The 20,816-nt window shown below is 37.3% G+C and overlaps 1 protein-coding gene across 4 annotated transcripts; it reads right to left on the bottom strand.

Annotated features, from left to right (window-relative positions):
* Positions 1 to 1,049: 1,049 nt before the first annotated feature.
* On the bottom strand, positions 1,050 to 20,810 carry GALNT3 (polypeptide N-acetylgalactosaminyltransferase 3). Of its 4 annotated transcripts, none has more exons than XM_048310252.1 (12): positions 20,710 to 20,809; positions 17,850 to 17,937; positions 12,456 to 13,050; positions 10,945 to 11,117; positions 9,592 to 9,741; positions 9,114 to 9,348; positions 8,275 to 8,392; positions 7,708 to 7,908; positions 6,511 to 6,642; positions 5,777 to 5,878; positions 2,977 to 3,129; positions 1,050 to 2,503 (listed from the first exon to the last, which is right to left on the bottom strand). In XM_048310252.1, exons 3-12 carry the CDS (start codon positions 12,962 to 12,964, stop codon positions 2,381 to 2,383), a joined length of 1,896 nt encoding a protein of 631 aa, XP_048166209.1. In that variant the 5' UTR covers positions 12,965 to 13,050; positions 17,850 to 17,937; positions 20,710 to 20,809; the 3' UTR covers positions 1,050 to 2,380. The 4 variants fall into 4 exon arrangements, 3 of the variants coding, with proteins under 3 accessions (XP_048166209.1, XP_048166210.1, XP_048166211.1); XR_007204979.1 differs by lacking the exon at positions 1,050 to 2,503 and adding an exon at positions 5,012 to 5,393 and having other exon boundaries at positions 3,044 to 3,129; positions 20,710 to 20,810; XM_048310253.1 differs by lacking the exon at positions 17,850 to 17,937.
* Positions 20,811 to 20,816: the final 6 nt, after the last annotated feature.

Genomic DNA, 20,816 nt, shown 5'->3' with positions numbered 1-20,816 from the left:
TTAAAAAGACCATTTTTAAATCACAGAATTAATTTCCCTTTCTATATCTAGAACTAAGGACAAATATAATAACTAGGTGAATTGCTATATCTAATGTCTGCAAAAAACAGCTACATCTATTGCTGTATCTGCTATGATATGATCTTAGATTACTAGTTTAAAAAACCAAAAAAGACAAAGTGGAGCTTCTCTAGCACTGCTTAGTAAGAGGTTCCTACCTCCAAGTGCAACAAAACACTCGTTTCCTTGCAATTTAAATTCTACTCTGGTTTGAACTGTTAGCTCTTAAAAAAACTGAAACAACCAACAAAACCCCACCTGATAATGAGTAGAGAAATGATGTTTCATATATGCATATCCCAATCTGACAAGCTTGTAAGAGAAACAGGTTGCATGAAGAAATTTCCTTCAGTGATATTAAAAATACACATTTTCTATATAACATGAACTGAGAACTAAAAGAACAAGTACTTTTAAACTGGTATGCTAATAAATACCTTGTCGTCTAGAACAGGTTCCTTGGACACTGAGTTTCTATTCCAAACCTGAGGTTCAACACAGCACAGCAGCTCTGTGTGTAATCTCCCATCCTCTATTTATACTGTTCAACAATTTACTCATAGACCTGCATTCTGTTTTTCCTGAACTCCCCCATTTTATCCACCACATTTGTTGCACTTCCAATATTGGTTTTATCTGCAAAAGTAGTAGTACCTTGTATTCCATTAACAAATTAAAATATTTATCAGAGGACACAGGTGGATCTTTGTGCAGTGTTGTTCTACACAACCTTCCAGTTTCAGTGGTATAATAACCCTTCCTGGTAGAGTCTTTTCAACAATTTCTGTTCACACTGTATCAAGTTATTTTAAGTTGTACAGCTTTAACTTCATGGGATATTCTCACAGGTGTCTCCAAAAGCCTTACAAAGGCTGAGATACAACTCAAAGGCATTAGCAAGCCAGAAAAAAAATTAAGAGTTAATGCTTCTGGAAAATTATCACTGGTCCTTGCTTATTCACTTTTTTGTCTTTTAGATGACTTATAACTACTGAAAGGATTTCTTGCTTTTATTCAGAAACTGAACTCATTAGTCAGGTACCATTGAATTATGTACAGACAGGCTCCCTCCCCACCACAGAAGTAAAAAAACCCCACATCATCATCCATTCACCCACCAGACCTAAGTTAGCATTTATGTATTACTTATTTACTAGGACAAAATAACAGATGTATTATTAGTGTACTTTGTCCTATTCAATCTTAACACCTACCCCTTCTCAGCTTTATATTTGATCATGCAGCCAAATACTTTTGTTTTAATTTTACAAATTTTAAAAAATTGATTATATATTTGATTATGCTATATTATTTTCTATAATTAGCAAACTAGTTAGAAAGGCCAAGATCTCACTCAGACTGATAATTCTGAGATCAGTCCTTTGTAAAAGGGGAAACAAATAAGAAAAAAAAGATCATACACAAGAAATTTGCACAAGAAATTACATATGGATAACATTAGAAACCTGTGAGGTAAATATTGCATAAATCACTAAAAGGTAGGGGCAAAAGTTTAGTAGATAACATGTAATTTAAAAGCAATAATGAACAGAATGATGAAAAAATGTGTGACTGTTGAGCAGCTCGGAAGCCTATTATAATACAACTTTATAATTTTTAAGTTCATGAAATGTAAAAATATACAAAAAGTTTTGGCTAAACAAAAGATTAGTATCAAAATAAGCAGATTTTCCATTAAAATAATCATAAATACATATTTTAGTGAGAATTACTTTTTTCTACTACAAAAGAACTGACATTCTAGAAGCTGAGCACAATGTGGTGGCTTATTTGGCTTTGACCTGACAGTCAAATATTTAATTTTCCAAGTGAAGGAACTTAAAAAATATTAAGGAAGTTTTACTGAGTAAAGTTAATTACTAAAAAAAATAAGTCAGCCATTTGAGCATAAAAAGATACATATAAGGTGTATTGGGTTTTAGACAATAGACAATAATTTCTTGCAACTCTACAGAGAAAATCAGTCTTCTTCAGAAGTACTTAAAAAATGCTGAAAAAACCCCCTACGTATGGCTCCCAAGGTGAAAGAGAACTAATAGGATCCATAAATCAGTGGTCAACATATAAAGTCTTATCACAGAAATATTGTAAACAAAAAACAACCAGGATCCCAATTATCTTTGGTATAACAGACTCTTAGGAAATCACCGCTGACACATTTTATATCCAACTTAAGAGGGAAAAGACACTGTTTAAACATTTTGCATTTGAACTATCATGTAAAAATACAGTATATGTATATGATCACAGTTCAAAATGGTTCTTTTAATAAACTGCTTCTGGCCTATAATATTAAATCTTAATCGTTCTGGCCAAAGATCCATTTCTGGAAAGGGTCTGACGGATTACAGGATGCCAAACTCGGGTGCTCTCCGTTTCCTGTAAGGCACATACGGAGTGCTTCATTGTACAAAGTTTGATCCTAAAGTGAGTAAAAAATGGAGGAAAAGAAAAAGTGAACAAACCATGAGCATGCTATTTCCCCCCACGGTTCCTCCCCTAAGCTGATTTCTAGAGTAAGCTCATGCAGGTGGTGCAGAGGGGACTAGAAAATACGTAAGTAGTATGCAAGTGCCAACTTGCTTTGTCAAGAAAATTTTGTAAAATATTTTAAAAGATACAAAACATCTGAATTGACTTCCAGGTGGATGTCTAGACAAACAAACTAGAGGATATCAACTGGTTTTTTAAGTGACATTCCTACTAGTGACATCGCATTTTGATGTGGAACTGAAAAGCTGAAATTATCTACATTTTCCTGCCAAAACTAAACTTACTCTTTTTTGGCTTGAGAGTATTTGTTTTGCTGGTGTTTGTGCTTTTATTGGAAATCCAAAATTAACTAATATTGAAGATCACTAACAAAAAGGCCATTTCACTGCCCAAGATATATACCTTCTGGTGCAGCCACTGCTCCTCTCCAACAGCAAAGGTTTTCTGGCCTTTGTAGGTGCACTCGTGAAGCTGCACAGGTCCCTTGGCAGCATGCAGGCAAAGCTCCTTCTGGATGTTATGGCGAATTTCATGGTGTGCAGAATATTCAAAGTACTATTTAAATAATTTTTTAAAATTTTGGTAAATAAACACAATGAAAAGTGTTAAACTAAATCAAGCCTTTCAAATTTCCATACACAAAATAATACATTTCTTTTCTCATTCAAACATTTGAGACTACAGAATAACTCCTCTGATTTTTAGCACAGACACTTCAAAAGTGTTTACAAAACTAAAAGTAGTTTTTAGTATTGATGCAATACTAATTTATACTTGTATGTATTAATTGCAAATGACACTTGCTGCATGTGTCTCATGATGCAAAATCTTACTCCCACACAAACCATATATAATCCAAGGAGACAAACTGAAGAGTGGAGATGGTTGTATGGATAACTTAAATTTTGGCATATATTGACCTTAAAAATCTGTACTCAATTCTGTTGTTGGATTTTGTTTTTTCTTAGAGCAACCAACAAAAGTTGTCACAGGAAACAATACTGATTCCTGTATGCCAGCTTTTGCTGCTTGATCTAAACAATAAATGGGAACAATTGGATGCTGTTACATCCTCTTGTGAGGTAACCATTAGAAAAGTAATAATAAGCATGTATTTTGTGAGCTCATTTTACCATGATTTCCTGACAGCAGAGTACTCTTAAGGCTCAGCTGTAATTCTGGTCTTAACAGGGATTTACTTATAACAGTTACAGACACAGCTGTCCTTTTACCCCTCCAGCCCTAACCTAACATCCTGATCTCTTCTATTTCCCCCACATTAACCAGCAGATTCCCTAACATTACATCTGGTTGCTACTGTTTCTTGCCTCTGTATGTCAGCAACCTTCACCATATCTTTCCTTTGAATGTTAAGGCCAGGCTCAGTTACCCCCCTCTGGCTTTCCATTTTCCAATGGTCAGCAATCACCTCCTCACTACCTTGGAAACAATGGGAATAGCACTGAGGCATCTCACAGGCATCTCACTCTTAACAAACAGGCATCTCATTCTTAAGACTCTATGACCAGTATTTGTCCTCAAAACAGGTACTGACAGAAATGACCTGCTTAGTCATTTAGACACAGTAATTTACTCGTAATCTGGTAATCTGACTTAAATCTGTCCTGATTTATTTTTGGAACTTCAAAATCCCTGTAAGACCTGAAAATAATGACTTGAAAGCTAGGTCTAGAACTTTATTCATTTTGGATATTGAAATGAGCACGTTTCCAGCCTCCAATAATCTAAAAAGGAAGCATAATATACAACTGATGTACAACTCTGAAAACTAGGTTCTCTTTTCTACTCCCATTTCAAATATATGGACGAAGATGACAGCATGGGAAATACCAGCCTACACTGCTACAAGTCTGGTAAAGAATGGAGAACAACTGAAACCAGAGCATTGTAATGAGAAGGGTTAAGTAAGCAAATATGCATCTTGCAAGCATTATCAGCAAAATCTATTCTCTGAAGGCTGGCATTTAAAGGGATTCAGACTGTTATTCTGTAGCAGGAGGGAAACCAAAAAACATAACACTTGAAAGAATAGAGTTTTAGTATAGCCCAAGATAACTTAGGAAGTGAGAATAATAGAAGCATACAGCAGATCTCTTAATACAATGTCTCTTTCTACAGTGTTCCCAAATTAATGACACTGAGAATGTGAAAAGGCTAATAGGATTAATCCACAATCGAATAAAACCCCAAATTCAATCCTGTGAGAAGCTAGCGTAATAGGGTAGTTCTTAATCTAGACAGCATGCCATCTCTCACTAAAAATGGCTGGGAAGGTATCACCTGACTAGGATTATGTGTCTCAATTTTCACAGTGCCATCAATGGATGTCTTTTAAGACTGAAAATAAATTTATTAACACCCTCTCTCCCCAAGATAACAATTATATTCTAATAAAAGCTGTTAGACCTTTGCTGACCTTTAATTATTAAGGTTCTACAGTTGACACATTTTATTCACTTTTGAAGGCAACAGAGAAGTGTGCATTTCTGGGCAGGGAAGGAGATGTTCCTTTTATTAGTATTACAGTAATGACTGAATGATTCAGTGTCTGACATCTATTGCAAGTCATATTGTAGAAGAAACAGAGCACCATTGCTGCCTCTAAGAGCTATGGACCAAAGAGAGCTCCTCTTGAACAAATGGAATCACATTATTCACTTGCATTAGCCAGTACAGGATAGGCCACTTTGACCTCACACTGTGAGGCTGCAAGCGTGATAGGGAAGGCGGCTCAGGCCTGGACACTTGGCCTCCCACTGGCCGGATTCCAACCAACATCTTCCTTGACAGTGCGAGTCCTGGTGACAGAGAAAGAAGCAATAGGAGGAAGCATGAGGAAAGGAAGAATTAAGAAGACAACACTTACAAGACAGGAGTAAGGGTGGCATGAAAAGGTTTTGCACAGAAAGGAGAGGGCAAGTGAAGCACTGCAACTGTGTCTGAAATCTGAATTTGTATGCTGAAGTTCAAACATTGGAAACGGGACACAACATGAAGAGTGGTATGGAATTTTCCTTTAACAATATATATAGGCATTAAGTATTAAAGAAAAAAAAAAGGAAAAAAGAGATAGAGAAATTTCATATTAAAAATTAGTCAATTTCTCTAAAATTAATTAAAAGTTTTATATGGTAAAGCTACAGCAGGAGAGAGAATAAAACTCAGGTATCAAATATTTTACCTGATTTCCTCCAAGTCCATGACAAGAATACATAATCAATGGTTTGCTGCCATGGTTATTTTCACCAACATCCAGACACATGCGGTTACCTATATTTTTTAACTAAAGAAAGGGTGTTATCAGGATAAAAAAAGCTCAGTGGAATGACAAAAATATAAACTGTCTCAGTCAAATAAAAAAGTAACCTTTAGTTTAACAACAATTGCAGCTGTTAGTTCATTTTTAATTTCTGCTATGCTCTAATCTAAAAATCCTGTTTTCTCAGTTGATCTTTTCTAACTAAAAGCCTACCTAGTAACTACACTGTCACACATGGAGTTATTAGCCTGCTCTGTACAATCTTACTGTTATTCAAATTACAATTTGAACAGATTCACATGAAATACTTAAAACAGGAGGAAGGGAAAGTTACTTGTAAATACATGCTGAAAATTCATGTTCACTTCAAGCTAAGAACTATTACTTTAATTTTTTTTGTTGTTGTTTTAGCAGTGCAAAGTCTAAAGTTATTTGGCAGGGAAAATGACTTTCGACATAAATGAAAAATGAAAATTACATAGCTATTGAAAAAGCTATAAAAGGTATGCAGAAGAGATTCTTTGTCTAGACTAGTGGCAGAAAACCATAGAGCAGTTAAAGACAGCTGAAGTCTAAAAGCTATGGCTAAGGTAGTACAAGAGATCAGCAAACTTCCTGGACTATGAAGAATATAGAAAATAAGGATCTCCACTTACATATCCAGAAAACAAAGGATTCAGGTCTGGCACATACGCTTCTGGATAAACATTATTGAGATACCAGGTAAAATTTTTACACTTCAAACGCTGCCTTAAATCAAGTCTTTTTGATATGTCTCCAAATGTTTTCTGTTAGAGGAAGGGAAGTAAAGAAGATAAATACATTAACATTCATTTTGCACACATAAAGCTGTGATATTCTGTGTAGTACTACACAAGTTTTAAGCTTCCTTTGTTGACTTTTTTCTAGTTAATGCTGTAATATTACAGTTACTGCTGTCTCTCAGTGTCATAACACCACTGACATCCTGCCTGCAGCATTTCAAAGCACTTAAAAGAAAAATACATTGCAAGATGGAAAAAATAGAAGTATCTTTAGTCCCAAGGAAGTTTTAACACTGTGCCATGAAGTGGGAAAGTACAAATAAGGCCATACTGATGACAGCCATAAAGCCAACTGATCTCACTAGAAGTGTAAGGTGAAAGAACAAACTGGATTAATGAAATAGTAAGCATAATATCCAGTACAATGTAGAATCTCCCAAACAAAATTCAGTTGTTTAGCTGCTGAACATGCCTAGGAAATCTAATGCTTTCAGTGATAAAATAGTCACAAAAATTTATCACATGAAGGGGGAAAAATAGCTTCTAAAAGAAAATTCTAGATTCTAGCTGGGCAGAAAACTTAAAAAATAAATAAGCCAACACCCAACCTCCCTTGAAAATAACTGACATTTTTAAACAGAGACAGGATGGTTATCCATCATCAAATAAGTTTTATCCTGCTGCTAAAGAACAACAAAACCTGCTTTGTCAGTAAAAATACTAAGTAACTTGAGACTAACAAGATGACATTCTCACTCCAAAAAATAAGTTTGTTTACATTGTCTACACTCAGTCGTTTCTCTCATGCTCTTCTGGTAGTTCCTGTACCTGCACAATGCAAACAACTCAGGATTTTAGAGAAGGCATGAAAAAAACCACCAATAAATAAACCTCACAATATCAAATCAACATTCACCACCCAAACACTTTAGTTTTTTTATGTTTGTTGGGGCTACAGCATTAAGCAACTTGAACTGTCTTTTCCTTAAAATATCTAGAATCCTTACGTACTTTGTCAATAAATAACTTTTGCTCACCAAAACTTTCACCGCAGCAAGTGTGATTTCTAATACCACCACCACCACCTACTTGTTTCACAATTTTTGCTGCCTCTGTGTTTCTTCGGTAAAATATTTCTTTATATTCATCCATCCACACTTCTGCAAGGCGAACTTGATTACGTGTGATCACCTGAGTACCTTTTGGGAAAGTATGGGGACTCTTGCTGCGAAAGACATGGCCAACAACAGAGCAAGGCATGATCTCCAACTGTCCACCACATTGCCATACCTAATAATAACATTTAGTGTGTAAGTGCACTGCAATTAGAATTCAGGGGGTGGAAAAAAATTCAGTAATATTATTGTTTGCCAGAACACATCAAACCACTAGCAAGAGTACATATATCAGGCATACCGTAAGTGAATTTCCTAATCAGATAAAACCTGGAAACTACAATGAACCCTAAAAATATCTAAAAAAAAATCAAAAACAGTTTAGTGAGTATGTTTGTATTTCACAGGTAATTAGTAATTCAATTTTCCTTGTCCTAGTTGGCTGATTGAACAGAGGAGTCAAGATCTAATACTAATTTATTCTCAAATCCCCTTACACTGTCAGCATAGAGACAATTACTAATGAGGGAGCTAAACTTACTCTGAAAGACATTTCTATATTTTCACCTCCCCATATTTCCATTTCTTCATCATAGCTTCCAATGTGTTCAAAGTAGTGTTTTGATATTGAAAAGAGACCTCCAGCAAAAGTAGGTGTTCTGCAAAAACAAAATTTTAAAGATAGTAGGGTTTTTAAATATAGATGTAAAATCATAGTGCAACTATTCTAGGAATTTCCCATGCAATTGTTAGTATTTCACTACAGTGATGCATATTCCTGGCATAGATAATACTTCTAGCACTTAAATATGTTCACAAAGAATCTCATTTAACAGCTTACTGCCATTTATTAAGAACTCATTCAGAATAATGACTGCTGGTATAAAAGAAAGCATCGGGAAAACCAATAAATTTTCTCTGTATGGAGGATATCGAGCAAAGCTATGACTCCTACAGACCAGTAACCTCTCTGTGGACAAAGCAGGCGCAATTATCATCAAAGGCACTACTGTATCAGCTTAGTATTTGGGTGCTCTGACCCTTTTTGTCATTCTTGCAAGTAAAGTGAATGAAGACACAGAATCATTGTACTGTCTCTGAAAAAACTGTGTATAATCCTCCTTTGCCCTTTCCCCCGAGGAATATTAGCAATTTCCACTGTATGTAGAAGAAATAATGCAGAGCAATTACTATCTTAAGTAGGCTATATTTTTATGAATGCTTTAAAATGTGGTTCTTAAAGGAAGTATTACAAAACATCTAAGATGCTAAGATGTCTGATTATACTCATCTGAAAAATTAATTTATTTACAAACTGCTGTTCGTAAGAAAAACTCCATGGAAACAGAAGGATTTAAATAGTGCTCAAATAATGTTTACCTAATTGGATAGGTTTCATCCTTTCTTCTTTTATTCTCATGTTTAGGAAGAGACTCCCATCCAAAGGACAAACTCCAATCAAAATTTCCTCTGTTGTGGTTATGCCCATAAGGAGATGGTTTACTGAATTCAAAAGTATTGAGATCTATAGAAGCAATGTCAGGGCTTACAACAGCAACAGGGTTCTCAGCTATTCTTGCCAACAATGGCTCTAACCAGCCATAAAAGCATTCACCTGTGGAGAAAATGGGAACACTGACTTTTTGCTTGGCTATAAAGTAGTACACAGGGTATGTTTTAACATCCAGCAAGCCATTATGGACTATTTTTAAATAGCATTGCTAATTATACTTTTGAGACTATGAAATAGGAAAGATGATATATTGCTAACATGTATAATTCATAAAAAATCTTCAACATTAAATCAAAGACAACAGCATTATAAACCAGACCCGGCACAGTTACAGGTTGCACTTACAATGAGCATCCAGAAAAGTGAGGGTCTCTCCTGTTGCTACTGAGGCTCCCAACAAGCGTGCAGTGATCAGACCTTTTCTTTCCTTTTGACGGACTACTTTAACTATTTGAAACTGTTTCACATATTCATCTAGTTTATCATGCAGGTATTCTAGAAAGAGCAATCAGTGTCAGGATATTCAGTGTACATACATGCCACTGCCCAAAATGTTACACTATTAAGCTAACAAGATAAACAACTCACACTAATCCCAGAAATTACCTCAACATCAAAGCCATAAAAATCCCTGTCCGCTGAAGGTTATTTTTAGGAGCTGAGGTTTTTGGGGGTAGGGGTGTAGGAAGAGGTGACCAGCAGAGAACAGGAGATGGAACATTAAAATAACTCTGAACAAGAAAGGGTGTGCTAGTACATCTCTGCTGCAGTGATAACCATTTGAATTTCAATTCCATTTTCATAGCAAATGGATCTCATACCTACATTATCTGCAGAACATGCGAATTTTTTCCTTAATTGATGGCACACTTACAGAGTTTTCAAAGGCTACAATATTTACAGCAGCAACAGAAGCCATAAAAAAACCTGTTTAAATGTTCAAAGTTTGAGAAGGAACCCCACATCTCATTAAATATCCCACATCATCTTCTTTATTCTGCCCATCCGTAGTATTAAACTATACTACTGAACATATTTCACATCCAAATGTCTCAATATACTCAATACAGAATTGCAAAAAAGTGTAAATACATTAATAGAAGAATGTATGTATAGACTTGTTCATCTAAAGCTAAGCATACAAAGATTTTTGAACTTGCATTTGTCTTCACACTAAGTATATATTTATTTTTGAGATTCAGCTTGACCGTTGAAGATTATTTTTCCATTAAATTATTTTACTATCTAATAAAGACACTTCCCTTCATATTAATGAAATTAATTTGCATAAAGACAACCACTGATAAAATGCAAATTCCTACAACTCTGGGCCAATTTATACTTGGATATTTTGTTCTACAAATTGCAGTTGGTTTGAAACACTAATTACAAAGATACTTGTCATGCAAGCAGTTATGCAGTTACATCAGCATCAGAACTGGAAAAAATAGATATGGGGTTTAAAAACCTTTTAGAGCACAAGAATTTAATATTTGACTACCTTATGGAAAAACAAGATTGGGGAGGGCTATTTTAAATCTAAAAAAAAAAAAGAAAGAAACAAAACCACTTAGAATACTGTTATGCATGTCAAGAGTGGTAAAGAGACATCCTCTTAGCCAATTTATCTGCAATGCCAACATGCCTTCAATAAAAAAAGCAAACAGGAAAAGAAGCAAAACCAGAAAGACTTCTTACCATCTACACTGGCATCATCCACCAAAATAATCTCCTTTAGCAGTATGGCAGGAGATGTGTACATCACACTGTGAACGGTTCTGAGCAGAGTTGACCACGCTTCATTATGGAAAACTATGATAATGCTTGTGGTTGGCAATGGCGGGCAACGCTTAAACTTTTGTTCAATACATCTACAAATTAGAAAGTGTCAGGGGTTACAAAATGGACAATAATTTTTTACTCAAACTCTTAAAAGAAACTTTTCTTTCTAGTACAAAGCTTTATAACAATGAACATTAAATATTTCAGCTTCTCTGTTTTCTATCCCAGTACTGGAGTGCAAAGGTAGGTACTTCAAACGGAGCAGTTGTTCAGAATATTTAAAAAAATATTATGACTGAGAATTCCACTTGAACAACTTAGTTCTGCTTCTGTCTCACACACATTTGAGTACATTTCATATAATACCCAAGCCTTCTTCAGAAAAAAATGTTATTCTATTGACAGCAGCAGGTACTGACTGAGCTGACTCAAAAGTCACCATTACTGCTGAAACCTAAGAATACAAAGAAAAATATTTATTAGAAAAATGCAGCGTTTACAAGGAAAAATACAACCTATCCAATTCAAATTTGAAAGTTTTGAAGAAATACTATGTAATCCTTACAGCAGCATATCCCATTCAAGGGATACAATTTTAAACCTACAGTTTTTCAAGACTGACATATCCTAAACATAATTTTAGATCCAACGGCAAGTCAAGATGACAATGCTGTATTCTGTATTCATAAGTTGCACACTTAGTGTTTATTGCCTGTCAGCTTCAGGGACTGGAAGACACCCCAAGGTAATAACCACAGTCACTGCCTCACAAAATACACAAGCAAAATCTCCCCAGTTATGCTCTCGGAAAGGTTATGGTGAGCTGCACCACATGTATCATCAGCGGCTCAGTAAGTTTAGCCACTTCTGCCACAGACGGCTGACAGCATTTCATCTGACACTGACAGAGACTCATAACTAAACCCACTCTCCCACTCTCCCCAAGTCCTGCAGTCTATATTTATACAATTTTTCAATACTACAAGATTGCTGCTGAGACCTTCCATTACCTTGCTCAACAGTTTACAATTCCTAATTTATTAAATTGTGCCAGTGGTTTTACTAACACTGAATACTAAAAAAATGGGGGGTGGTGTTTAAATTGGAAAAATGTTGAAACCACATTTTTAGTTTTCTTCTAAGTAAAACTTAGCAGGCTTCCTGAAAGCTACTCAGAAATTTTAGCTTAAAGGCAAAAGCAGAACACCTTATTTAAATATGGTTACTTTGAATTCAAAGCCATGAAAGAAGTGAGCTTTTCTAAACATTCTTGGCTTTGGCACTGTGGATCATTATGTACAGCCAATCATTATGTATAGCTAGGAGACTTTCCTAAACTATCACCTACTGCTGAACTCTCAAATCACTTTGCAGTCTGAATTTCTGAGAAGTTTTTCAACTATTAGAACATACACATTTAAACTTACTCAGGAGGTCGAGTGTCTGGTCCAAGATCTCGATGTAAAGAAATCCTGTCACTTGCAAATGCATTAAAACAGTGTTTCTCTTCTCCAACCTGTTTTTCTTTCTGTTCTTCTGAATTTAAGTTGATGGTTTTAAATGCTTTTCCAGAAGCTCCAGGAGCATTAGGATCTTGAAGGGGCCGATCTAGAAAGGGTTTTAGTTCCACTGGAGTATAGTGCCCCGGCAAACAGTGTCTCTCTCCAGGAATCTTAGTTTGCCTAACAGGTGCTTTTATCTGCATTTTTGGCTTTGCACCTTTGATATTGTTCATAGCATTTAACACAAGACCAAATACATGACTTTTCTTTCCAAGAACTGGCTCAATCCCTGCTTCATCCTTGAAATCTTGAACACCCACTTCTCTTTGTAATAAAAATAAAAATACCAGAAAGACAAACACAATAATGCTGAACTTCCAAAGTTTCCAGTGAAAAAATGCCTTAAATAGTTTAGGTGTCTTTTTCAAGGCCATTCTAGTTTTAAAAATTTTCACACAACAGACGTTTCTGTGAGTGCTGTTCTTCAAATATGTCACAGCATTTCTTGAAATTATAACACCTGTAAATTAAAACAAATAGTATTCATTTAGACATCGAATATATTTAACTATATACAGCCATAAGAAATTAATGGAGAGGAATTAATTCACAACTCCCAAAAATCAAACGTTACACATGCTACATCACTTAAAGAGACATCAAACCTATCTATAAGATATCCAAAATGCCCTTCCCCTGTTTTTTGTTTTGGGTTTTATTTTTTAAATACACTTCACATTGAAGAACCAGAAACCAGGAATACCAACAAGAATAAAACAGTATTTCTACACAGTGCCACTATTTCATATTTATTTTCTTCCAATTAGTTTGTTTAAAATTAGAAGAAAGTGTTGTATAAAGTCTTGTAGAAGCAGGGAATTTTAGTTTGATGATGGGACAGAAGAGAAACAGGTGGAATCCATACATTAGTTCAAGCTGCATGTCAGAAAGAGCCACATGGAAAGTGAACTATAAAGATAGGAAAGACTTCTCAATCAACTTATTTCAACAATTTTAAAGTTTCTGCCACTATTTTTTTCACAGACAAGTAATTATTGAGTTGCTTTCAAAGATGAAACTATGAAAGACATTTGAGGACTACCAAAATCTGAGTAATTTGAATTAAATTCTCTTTGCCAAACTGGCAGTTTACAAGAAGAAGATGCATTCTGCAACCAGCCTGAATAGCTGGGATAGCTACTCAGGGAATAGCTTCATTTTTGTCTAAATTGCATGTATGCGAGTCCAGAAGAAAAATAAACAGCATCTAGCTAAAAGCCAAAGTTAGTTCCCACTTGTTAACTACTGACCACAAAATTGCAAAAAACTTCTTTTCTATTTATTCCTCTGAAATACAAGTAGATCTTAATTGGAGTAATATATACTCAGGAAGAGATACAAGTCAGAGAAAACAAAAAACCCCCACCCCTCACCTGGTTTCCTTCAAGTATTTGCAGGAGAAACTAAGCATCTGGATTCTTTCACATTATACTGTATTTCAAAGCTTATGTCAGCTTAATAAACCCATACATTCAAACTACAGTGTTTTTACAACAGAGTTATTGTTAAGAGTGCAAAGAGGAAGCATATTACAACATACTAAAAGGTACCAAAAACACGCTTCACAACTCACAAAATTTAAAAAAACCAAACCAAACCAAACAAACCAGTCCACTTCTGTCTGTGTCACATTTTATTTTCCCATTTTTCCTTACTGCTGAAACATTTGAACTGCAATACCAATACCTTTATAGTGGAAGACTACAAATAAAAACTTTCCTTCCCAATGAAAGGATTGCAACCAAATTACCAAACTACCAGGTTGAAAAATGTCTTGTTTTCTCACAGTGTCTGGTGGGTTGATCTTGACTAGCTGCCAGACAACAACCCAGCCACTCTCTCACTTTCCATCCTCAACATGACAGCGGGGACAAAATAAGATGGAAAACCACATGGGTTGAGCTAAGGACAGCATGATCAGTTACCAGTTACTGTCACAGGGAAAACAGACTTCTAATGATGAATTTGAATTTACTGCCAATTAAAAATAGAGTAGGATGGTGAGAAACAAAGGCTCAAACTACCTTCCCTGGCTCAGCTTCATTCCCAATTCTTCTATCTCCTTTCTGCATAGTGGTGCAGAAGGAATGACTAATAGGGCTGTGGTTAGCTTCTAAGACTTCATCTCTAGCACTCCTTCCTCTGCACGCTTTTCCCCTGCTCCAGCACGGGTTCTCTCTGTGCAGCACAGTACTTCAGCATAAACTGCTCCAGCATAGGCCATCCACAGGTCGCAGTTCCTGCCAGGATCTTGCTCCTGCAAGGGCTCTCCATAGGCTGCAGCTTTCTTCAGGGTATATCCACCTGCTCTGGCCTGGGGTGCTGCACAGGCTGCAGAGTGGACACTTCCTCTGGGGTGGTCCTTCATGGGCTGCAGAGTAATTCTTCTTCACTGCAGTCTTCTCCATGAGCTGCAGGGGGAATATCTGCTCCAGTGCCTGGAATACCTACTCCCCTCCTTCTTCACTGACCTTGGTTTCTGCAGGGTTTCTTATTTTTCTCACTCCTCTTTCTCACAGCTGCTGTGCAGTATTTTTTACCCTTTCTTAAATACCTCATCACAGAGGCACCACCTGCTACACTGGGTGGCCCAGTTTTGGCCAACAGTGGGTCTACTTTACAGCTGGCTCAAACCAGCTGTGTCCAGCCCAGGATGAGAGTGTGGACGTGGAGGAGCAGCCCCATGTCTCTTATCACAGAGGCCACCTGTGCAGTCATCCTCACCTCCTAACCCTGCCATGAAAGTGCAATATACAATGTAAAACACCAACCGTATGTACAGATTAGCACCCAGCACTGCAGGGGCGACAGTCTCTGCAGGTTGCTAACCAGGAATGCTTTCCTAACACCACCAAAAAGAAAATCACATTACTGTTTCTCAGTACACCATGCCCAAGCGTGTAAGATACTAGTAAATCTTAAAGCTTAGAAATCAATAAGCATTATAAATATATCTTCCTCAAATGGAAAAAAAAGAAAACATCTTTATATATATACCTATATCTATCTATATATATATCTGAAATACATGGTGTCATAAGATGCCTTAGAAACAAGAAACGTGGAGCATGCTGCCACAACACACATGAAATGTGTCTGTCCCTAGAAAAGACAACTCCCTTGAGTTAGGTGGATTGTGGGAGACAGCAACACAACTTACCCCTTTCTGTGTGGATTAGTACACTCTACTAGCATACGTGGCAGCAGGCCGTGCACAGAAACAAGAGCAAGTGATGTTTCTTTAAGAAAGGATCAAGTGACAGCCTTGGAATAGTATGTGCAGCAAACACCAAGTGGACAGAGGCTTGATTGCCACAAGCATACAGCAAAACCTTTTGATATAGACAAATGCTGAGTGTATCTTTGTTGACAAAATATCTGATAGGGATATTGCTTACAATAAGAGAAGAGTTCTTTGTTGCACAAAAAAAGCAGCAGTTCCAGAACAGAAGCTACATTGTCCAAAGAACATTTGCCATGAAAGCTGTATCTTACTTAGGGTTTTTTACCAGGATAATTCTGTAGTCAGAAATACAATCTTTATTCCCCACAAATGCCTCTCACATTTTCAATAGCATAGCAATGTGTCAGTAAACACAGACCAAGCTACTATTCAATCCTCCAGGACATGCTGAAGAAGTATGTGGCATGATTAAACTCCCTGGGGTGACTGTTTAGCAAAGTGTTTAATCTTCTCTTCATTAGTGTTGTTTTCACTAATAGTAGTCTGGATTCTTACAGCACTTTGAAATAACTAGCCCTAAACATCTGAAGTTGGATTTTTTTTTTTTAGGAAGAAAATAACCAGGAAACTAAAATGAACTACAAAAGTCTTCTAAAAGTGCCAAAAAGCAGCTGCCACACTACTTCAAACCACATCACATGGGCAGTGTGAGAATTCAATGCAGTCTATGTTACATTATGCCACCCACTGGTTCTGATGTCAGACTGTCTGCAAAAACTCTTACAAGAAAGCCTTGCTAATGTGGCCTACAAGCAGAAAATTATGATTTTTTTTTTTGTTAGCTTGATCTGAACAACACTGTAGAGAATCATCTTTTATAAAAAAGTGAAAGTATCATTAACCCAAATCAGCAGAAATTCTTTCAAACCATGCGAGTGAGACAGAATTCATTGGGGTTAGTATCAACAATACACCTGATGTCAGTTTTTTTAAAAAAACTATTTTAAAATCTACTTTTCTTTTATCCAAATGTTAAATAGGTTTCAAATGTTTCCTTACAATATTGCTTATAGAACATAAAAACCTAAAAAAAACCTAAAAATACTAAAACCAAACCAAACCAAAAATCCTAAAAAAAGGGAAAAATAGGGAAAAAATGCTTTGGAATTATTCTAATCACAACTCTTTAACTAGATAACTTGGCTTCAACTTAATCTAATTCTTCTATAATTCCAGAAGCACAGTCTCATAAAAAGCTTGTCTATTTTTCCTTGTTATCAAAGTATACAATGCCTTTCTCAAACCTTACAGTCCCCTTCATCAGAAGGTGGCTGTGCAAATAAAAACACTGAGCAAATACTTTAGAAAAAAACCAAACAAACCTGACAGTGATGATCAACTGTTCTCGCCAAATTAGCAAAACTCTGACAAATATACTTCAGGATATTTTAACTGTAAGAAGTGCTACTTCCACTACTGGTATTTCTGAATCTAAAATTCTAGACAGGGCTTTTTGTTTTCTTTGCATGAGTATCAATGTAATTGCTACTAAAACATTAGTTACTGAAATAATCAGTTCAGTAAATGATATTTTCATCTTCTACAACCATGGAAATTGATGCTTTTTTCTACTGGAAAATAAATAAATAAATAAATAAATAAAGCACTGAACAAAACTGTTTGCACTTCCTAGAAGTACATCCCAGAGGAACATCCATTCACATAAGCACCTTTGGTGACAGACTAAGAAACATCTAATTCAGAATGAACCTTTCATAAAGGTTTAGCTTTATATCGAATATGAAGGTTCTTCATAGAATCAAAACCATTCAAAAGCACTTCAGAAACTGGGAATAATCAAACAAGTTGCTAAAGTTTAGCAAACTATGCTACTGTTTACAAGAACATTAGCCCTTGACTTAAGTAAAGGAACAAATGATGAAATGTACAGAAGTTAAAGACTAAAGACATGAAAATGAGAAACAGAATCACCTGTCTAGTTTCTATCTCCACACTAGTTTATCTGTTCCACTCAGAATTCCTACTGAATGCGCTCCTAAATAGGGTACACATACCTAAAAGAAATAGAAATTCACTAAGCCCAGGTGCTATTCCTCCGGGTACATTCTTTGAAGCTCAGCCAGTAGAAGTGTGGTTCCACTCCTGAAAAAAATTTTAAGAGGAATACTGAATGTGCTCGGTTCCTGGGTCTTCATTTTAGAAACACTAATGGCACAAGTTATTCTACCAAATACTGGATGCAACCTGCCTCACTGATTATGACAGAGAAATTAGAAGCTGTACTTTCTGGATGAGCATACTGAAGAAGGCTGAAGAAATTCTGAGCAACAGCAGCACAGAACAGCTTGCTGAAACACAACTTAGTCAAGTATCTCCTTCAGCAGTTGCATTTAGATCAAAAAAATAAATGAGGAAAAACCCCAAACAAACCATCACCAAACCTCCTTCTATGTATTTTAATGGAAGTGCTTCAAACTTTCACATGCTCTTTCAAAGTTAGCACGACTATTTTTCTACTGCCAAGCACTGCAAGTGATAGGCAGAGAAGAGAGTTCCCTTTGACAACTGATAGCATAGTAAAAATATACAGTAACCATATTTTATAAAAGTTTTTATGGCTTATTTTTACAGACCTGGGATATGTTATGCACATATCTCAAATTTAAATTTCACTCAACTCTGTATTTTCCTTATTTTTCCCTTGGTCAGATTGTTTTGGGCCACCATTTAAATTATTTCTGACTGTCCCTAAAAATGCAATGATGAAAAGGGAGCATGATAGCAGCTGTAAAGTACTGTTTTAACTTAGAAGGATTAGTGTATCATTTTCATTTAAGCACCAGAAGATAATGTCTGGACCATAACCAGAGGACTTGTGTTTGTTTTCCTGATTGTAGGAACATTTCTAAGATAACAAAAACATCCGAGTATCAAGTGCAGGTCTTGAAATCACAGTTTTCTAACTGGCCTTAAACTTTTGTTTAAGTGATAAGAGTAAAGCAAAGAAAGTCTCCTCGTGGGAGATTTACTGGGTTAGTGACTGCTGAACTAATATTTATTGGAAGCTCCCATAGGTGTCTTCACTTTCCACCTCTACCCACTTCAGTGTCTCTTTTCCAGCTACATTTCAGTGCTGAATAATGTCAGTCCACTGTATCTAGTCACTTGACTCCAGAATTTAATTACTAAATTATTGTCAGTTTTGTGATATGACTTATTTGTTTGTAAGCAGAACTATTTCCTAAGGCACATGAACTCAGTGAGTCTTAGGGAAAATCAGACAGTAGTAAGATAGACAATAAGTAACTAAATCTATGCTTTACATGACTAAAAAAAATCTAGTCCTTTATGGTTTAGAAACCTGAGGCACTTTCAGATCTTGAAGAAGACAGGCACAACAATGAGCAGATTAGGATGAGAAACTCTTAAGTGTTGGCAGGCAACTGATCAGCATTTCATATCATGAACACGATTCTACATTGATTCCAAAAAAAGGGAAAACCCTGGGCTAGGTAACAGCTCTTGGAACAAGCGAACCAGGCAGCAAACTTGGGCAAAGCAAAAAAAAAACTGCCTCAAAGCAACACAGTGTGTCACCTAGAACCACAGACACTGGGGAAATGTCCCAGAGAGGGCAATTATATCTTGTTCCTGTTTTGACAGGGCTCAAGATATCCGGCCTGCTTCTGGTATTACCCCACCCCAAAAAAGGGACACATTAAGTGGCAATAGCAGTTACAAGGAGGAGGAAAACTGGTCTGCTCTTTCCCACAGTGCAACAAAAATAGCAGTTCAGGCTCTCGGTAACTAACTTAATTTTTACTTTGCTCTGTTATTGAGAAGCCTTGAGATGACAGTAGCAGATGCCAAATTGACCAGGCCACTGAGCAAACCTGGCTAAAAAAGGAAACCAAACCCTCTAAATTGGCTGCTTTGTCTCAGGCTCTAAGTCTGGCAGCTCAGCAGCGTACCACTGGCTTTAGTCAAGACTGAATTGATCAATACAATTTATAATTTTTTAAACAAAAGAGGTCTTTTTGTTACAGAAGACTAACATGTACAATGCTACTGAGATACATACGTAACATCTGTATTTCCAGTGATTTTTTAATTTAACCAACAAAAATATTTATTAATAAATCCTTCTTTGTAAAAGAATATTTTACATAAAGTTTAAAAAAATAAAAATCCATGTCACTAAGGTTTTTAAATTTAAAATACACTTTTTCAGTCAGTTCTCCAGACCTAAGCAAACATTGTCTAAGTATTGTCACCTGCTGTGCAGAAGACTAACAAACCGCCGGAGGGCAGAGACAATGCGGTAACTCTTTAAAAGCCCTTGGTATAGGATGAAATACGCCAGAGCTAGCTGGCAATGTACACAGTTGGTATCACCCTGCCGCCCCGAATCAATGCGGTACTGCGGGAAAACCCTTGGGCGGGATCCGTACGTGGCCGAGACACCTCCCTCGGTCAATACCTTCGCTTCGGACAGTGCATCCGGCCGGCACTTCCCGGAGCTCCGTGTCCGCACAGGCGGCAGCCTGGGCTCCTCGCGCACTCCACGTTCGCCCGGAGCGGAGCGGAGCTCGCAGGGCTGGGTTGTCCCGGCCCCGGGAAGGCCACTGGGGCCGGCGGCCTCGGTGGGATCTGAAGGGACCGCGCGTGGAGCGTGCATGCCAAGGGGCGCCTGAGGGGGACCCCCGGGGCAGCCCCGGCCCCGTGCCCGCCCCAGGACCGCTCCCTCACCTCACGACTCCAGCCCGCCTGCCGAGCCCCGCCGGGCGCGCCCGCACGGGCTGCGGCGAGCGGACGAGAAGCGGCACCGGACGCTGTCCCGCCGCCGGCCACAGCCCTTGGAGAGGCCAAGGAGGAGCGGAGCCGCGCGGTGCCTTCCGAGGCTCCCCCACTCACCTCGTCCGGCGGGAGCACGGCGAAGGCGCTGCCGCGCGGGCGGCACCGGAGCCCCGGGAGGCCGGAGCCGGGCGGGCTCTGCGGCTTCCGCCCCGCGCCCGCCAGGT

The sequence above is a fragment of the Corvus hawaiiensis genome, chromosome 7, assembly GCF_020740725.1.
Source record: "Corvus hawaiiensis isolate bCorHaw1 chromosome 7, bCorHaw1.pri.cur, whole genome shotgun sequence".
Classification (NCBI taxonomy): domain Eukaryota; kingdom Metazoa; phylum Chordata; class Aves; order Passeriformes; family Corvidae; genus Corvus; species Corvus hawaiiensis.
This window is presented reverse-complemented; position numbering and strand designations above follow the sequence as displayed.

Bases quoted from the DNA above. Each gene is read 5' to 3' on its own strand.
- GALNT3 (XM_048310252.1), bottom strand. From the start codon at position 12,964: ATGGCCTTGAAAAAGACACCTAAACTATTTAAGGCATTTTTTCACTGG. The intron at 5,879-6,510 runs GTAAGTGGAGAT...CCCTTTCTTTAG, and splicing joins ATCCTTTGTTTTCTGGATAT to TTAAAAAATATAGGTAACCG. The intron at 3,130-5,776 runs GTAAAATATTTG...TTATTTAAATAG, and splicing joins ATGGACTTGGAGGAAATCAG to TACTTTGAATATTCTGCACA.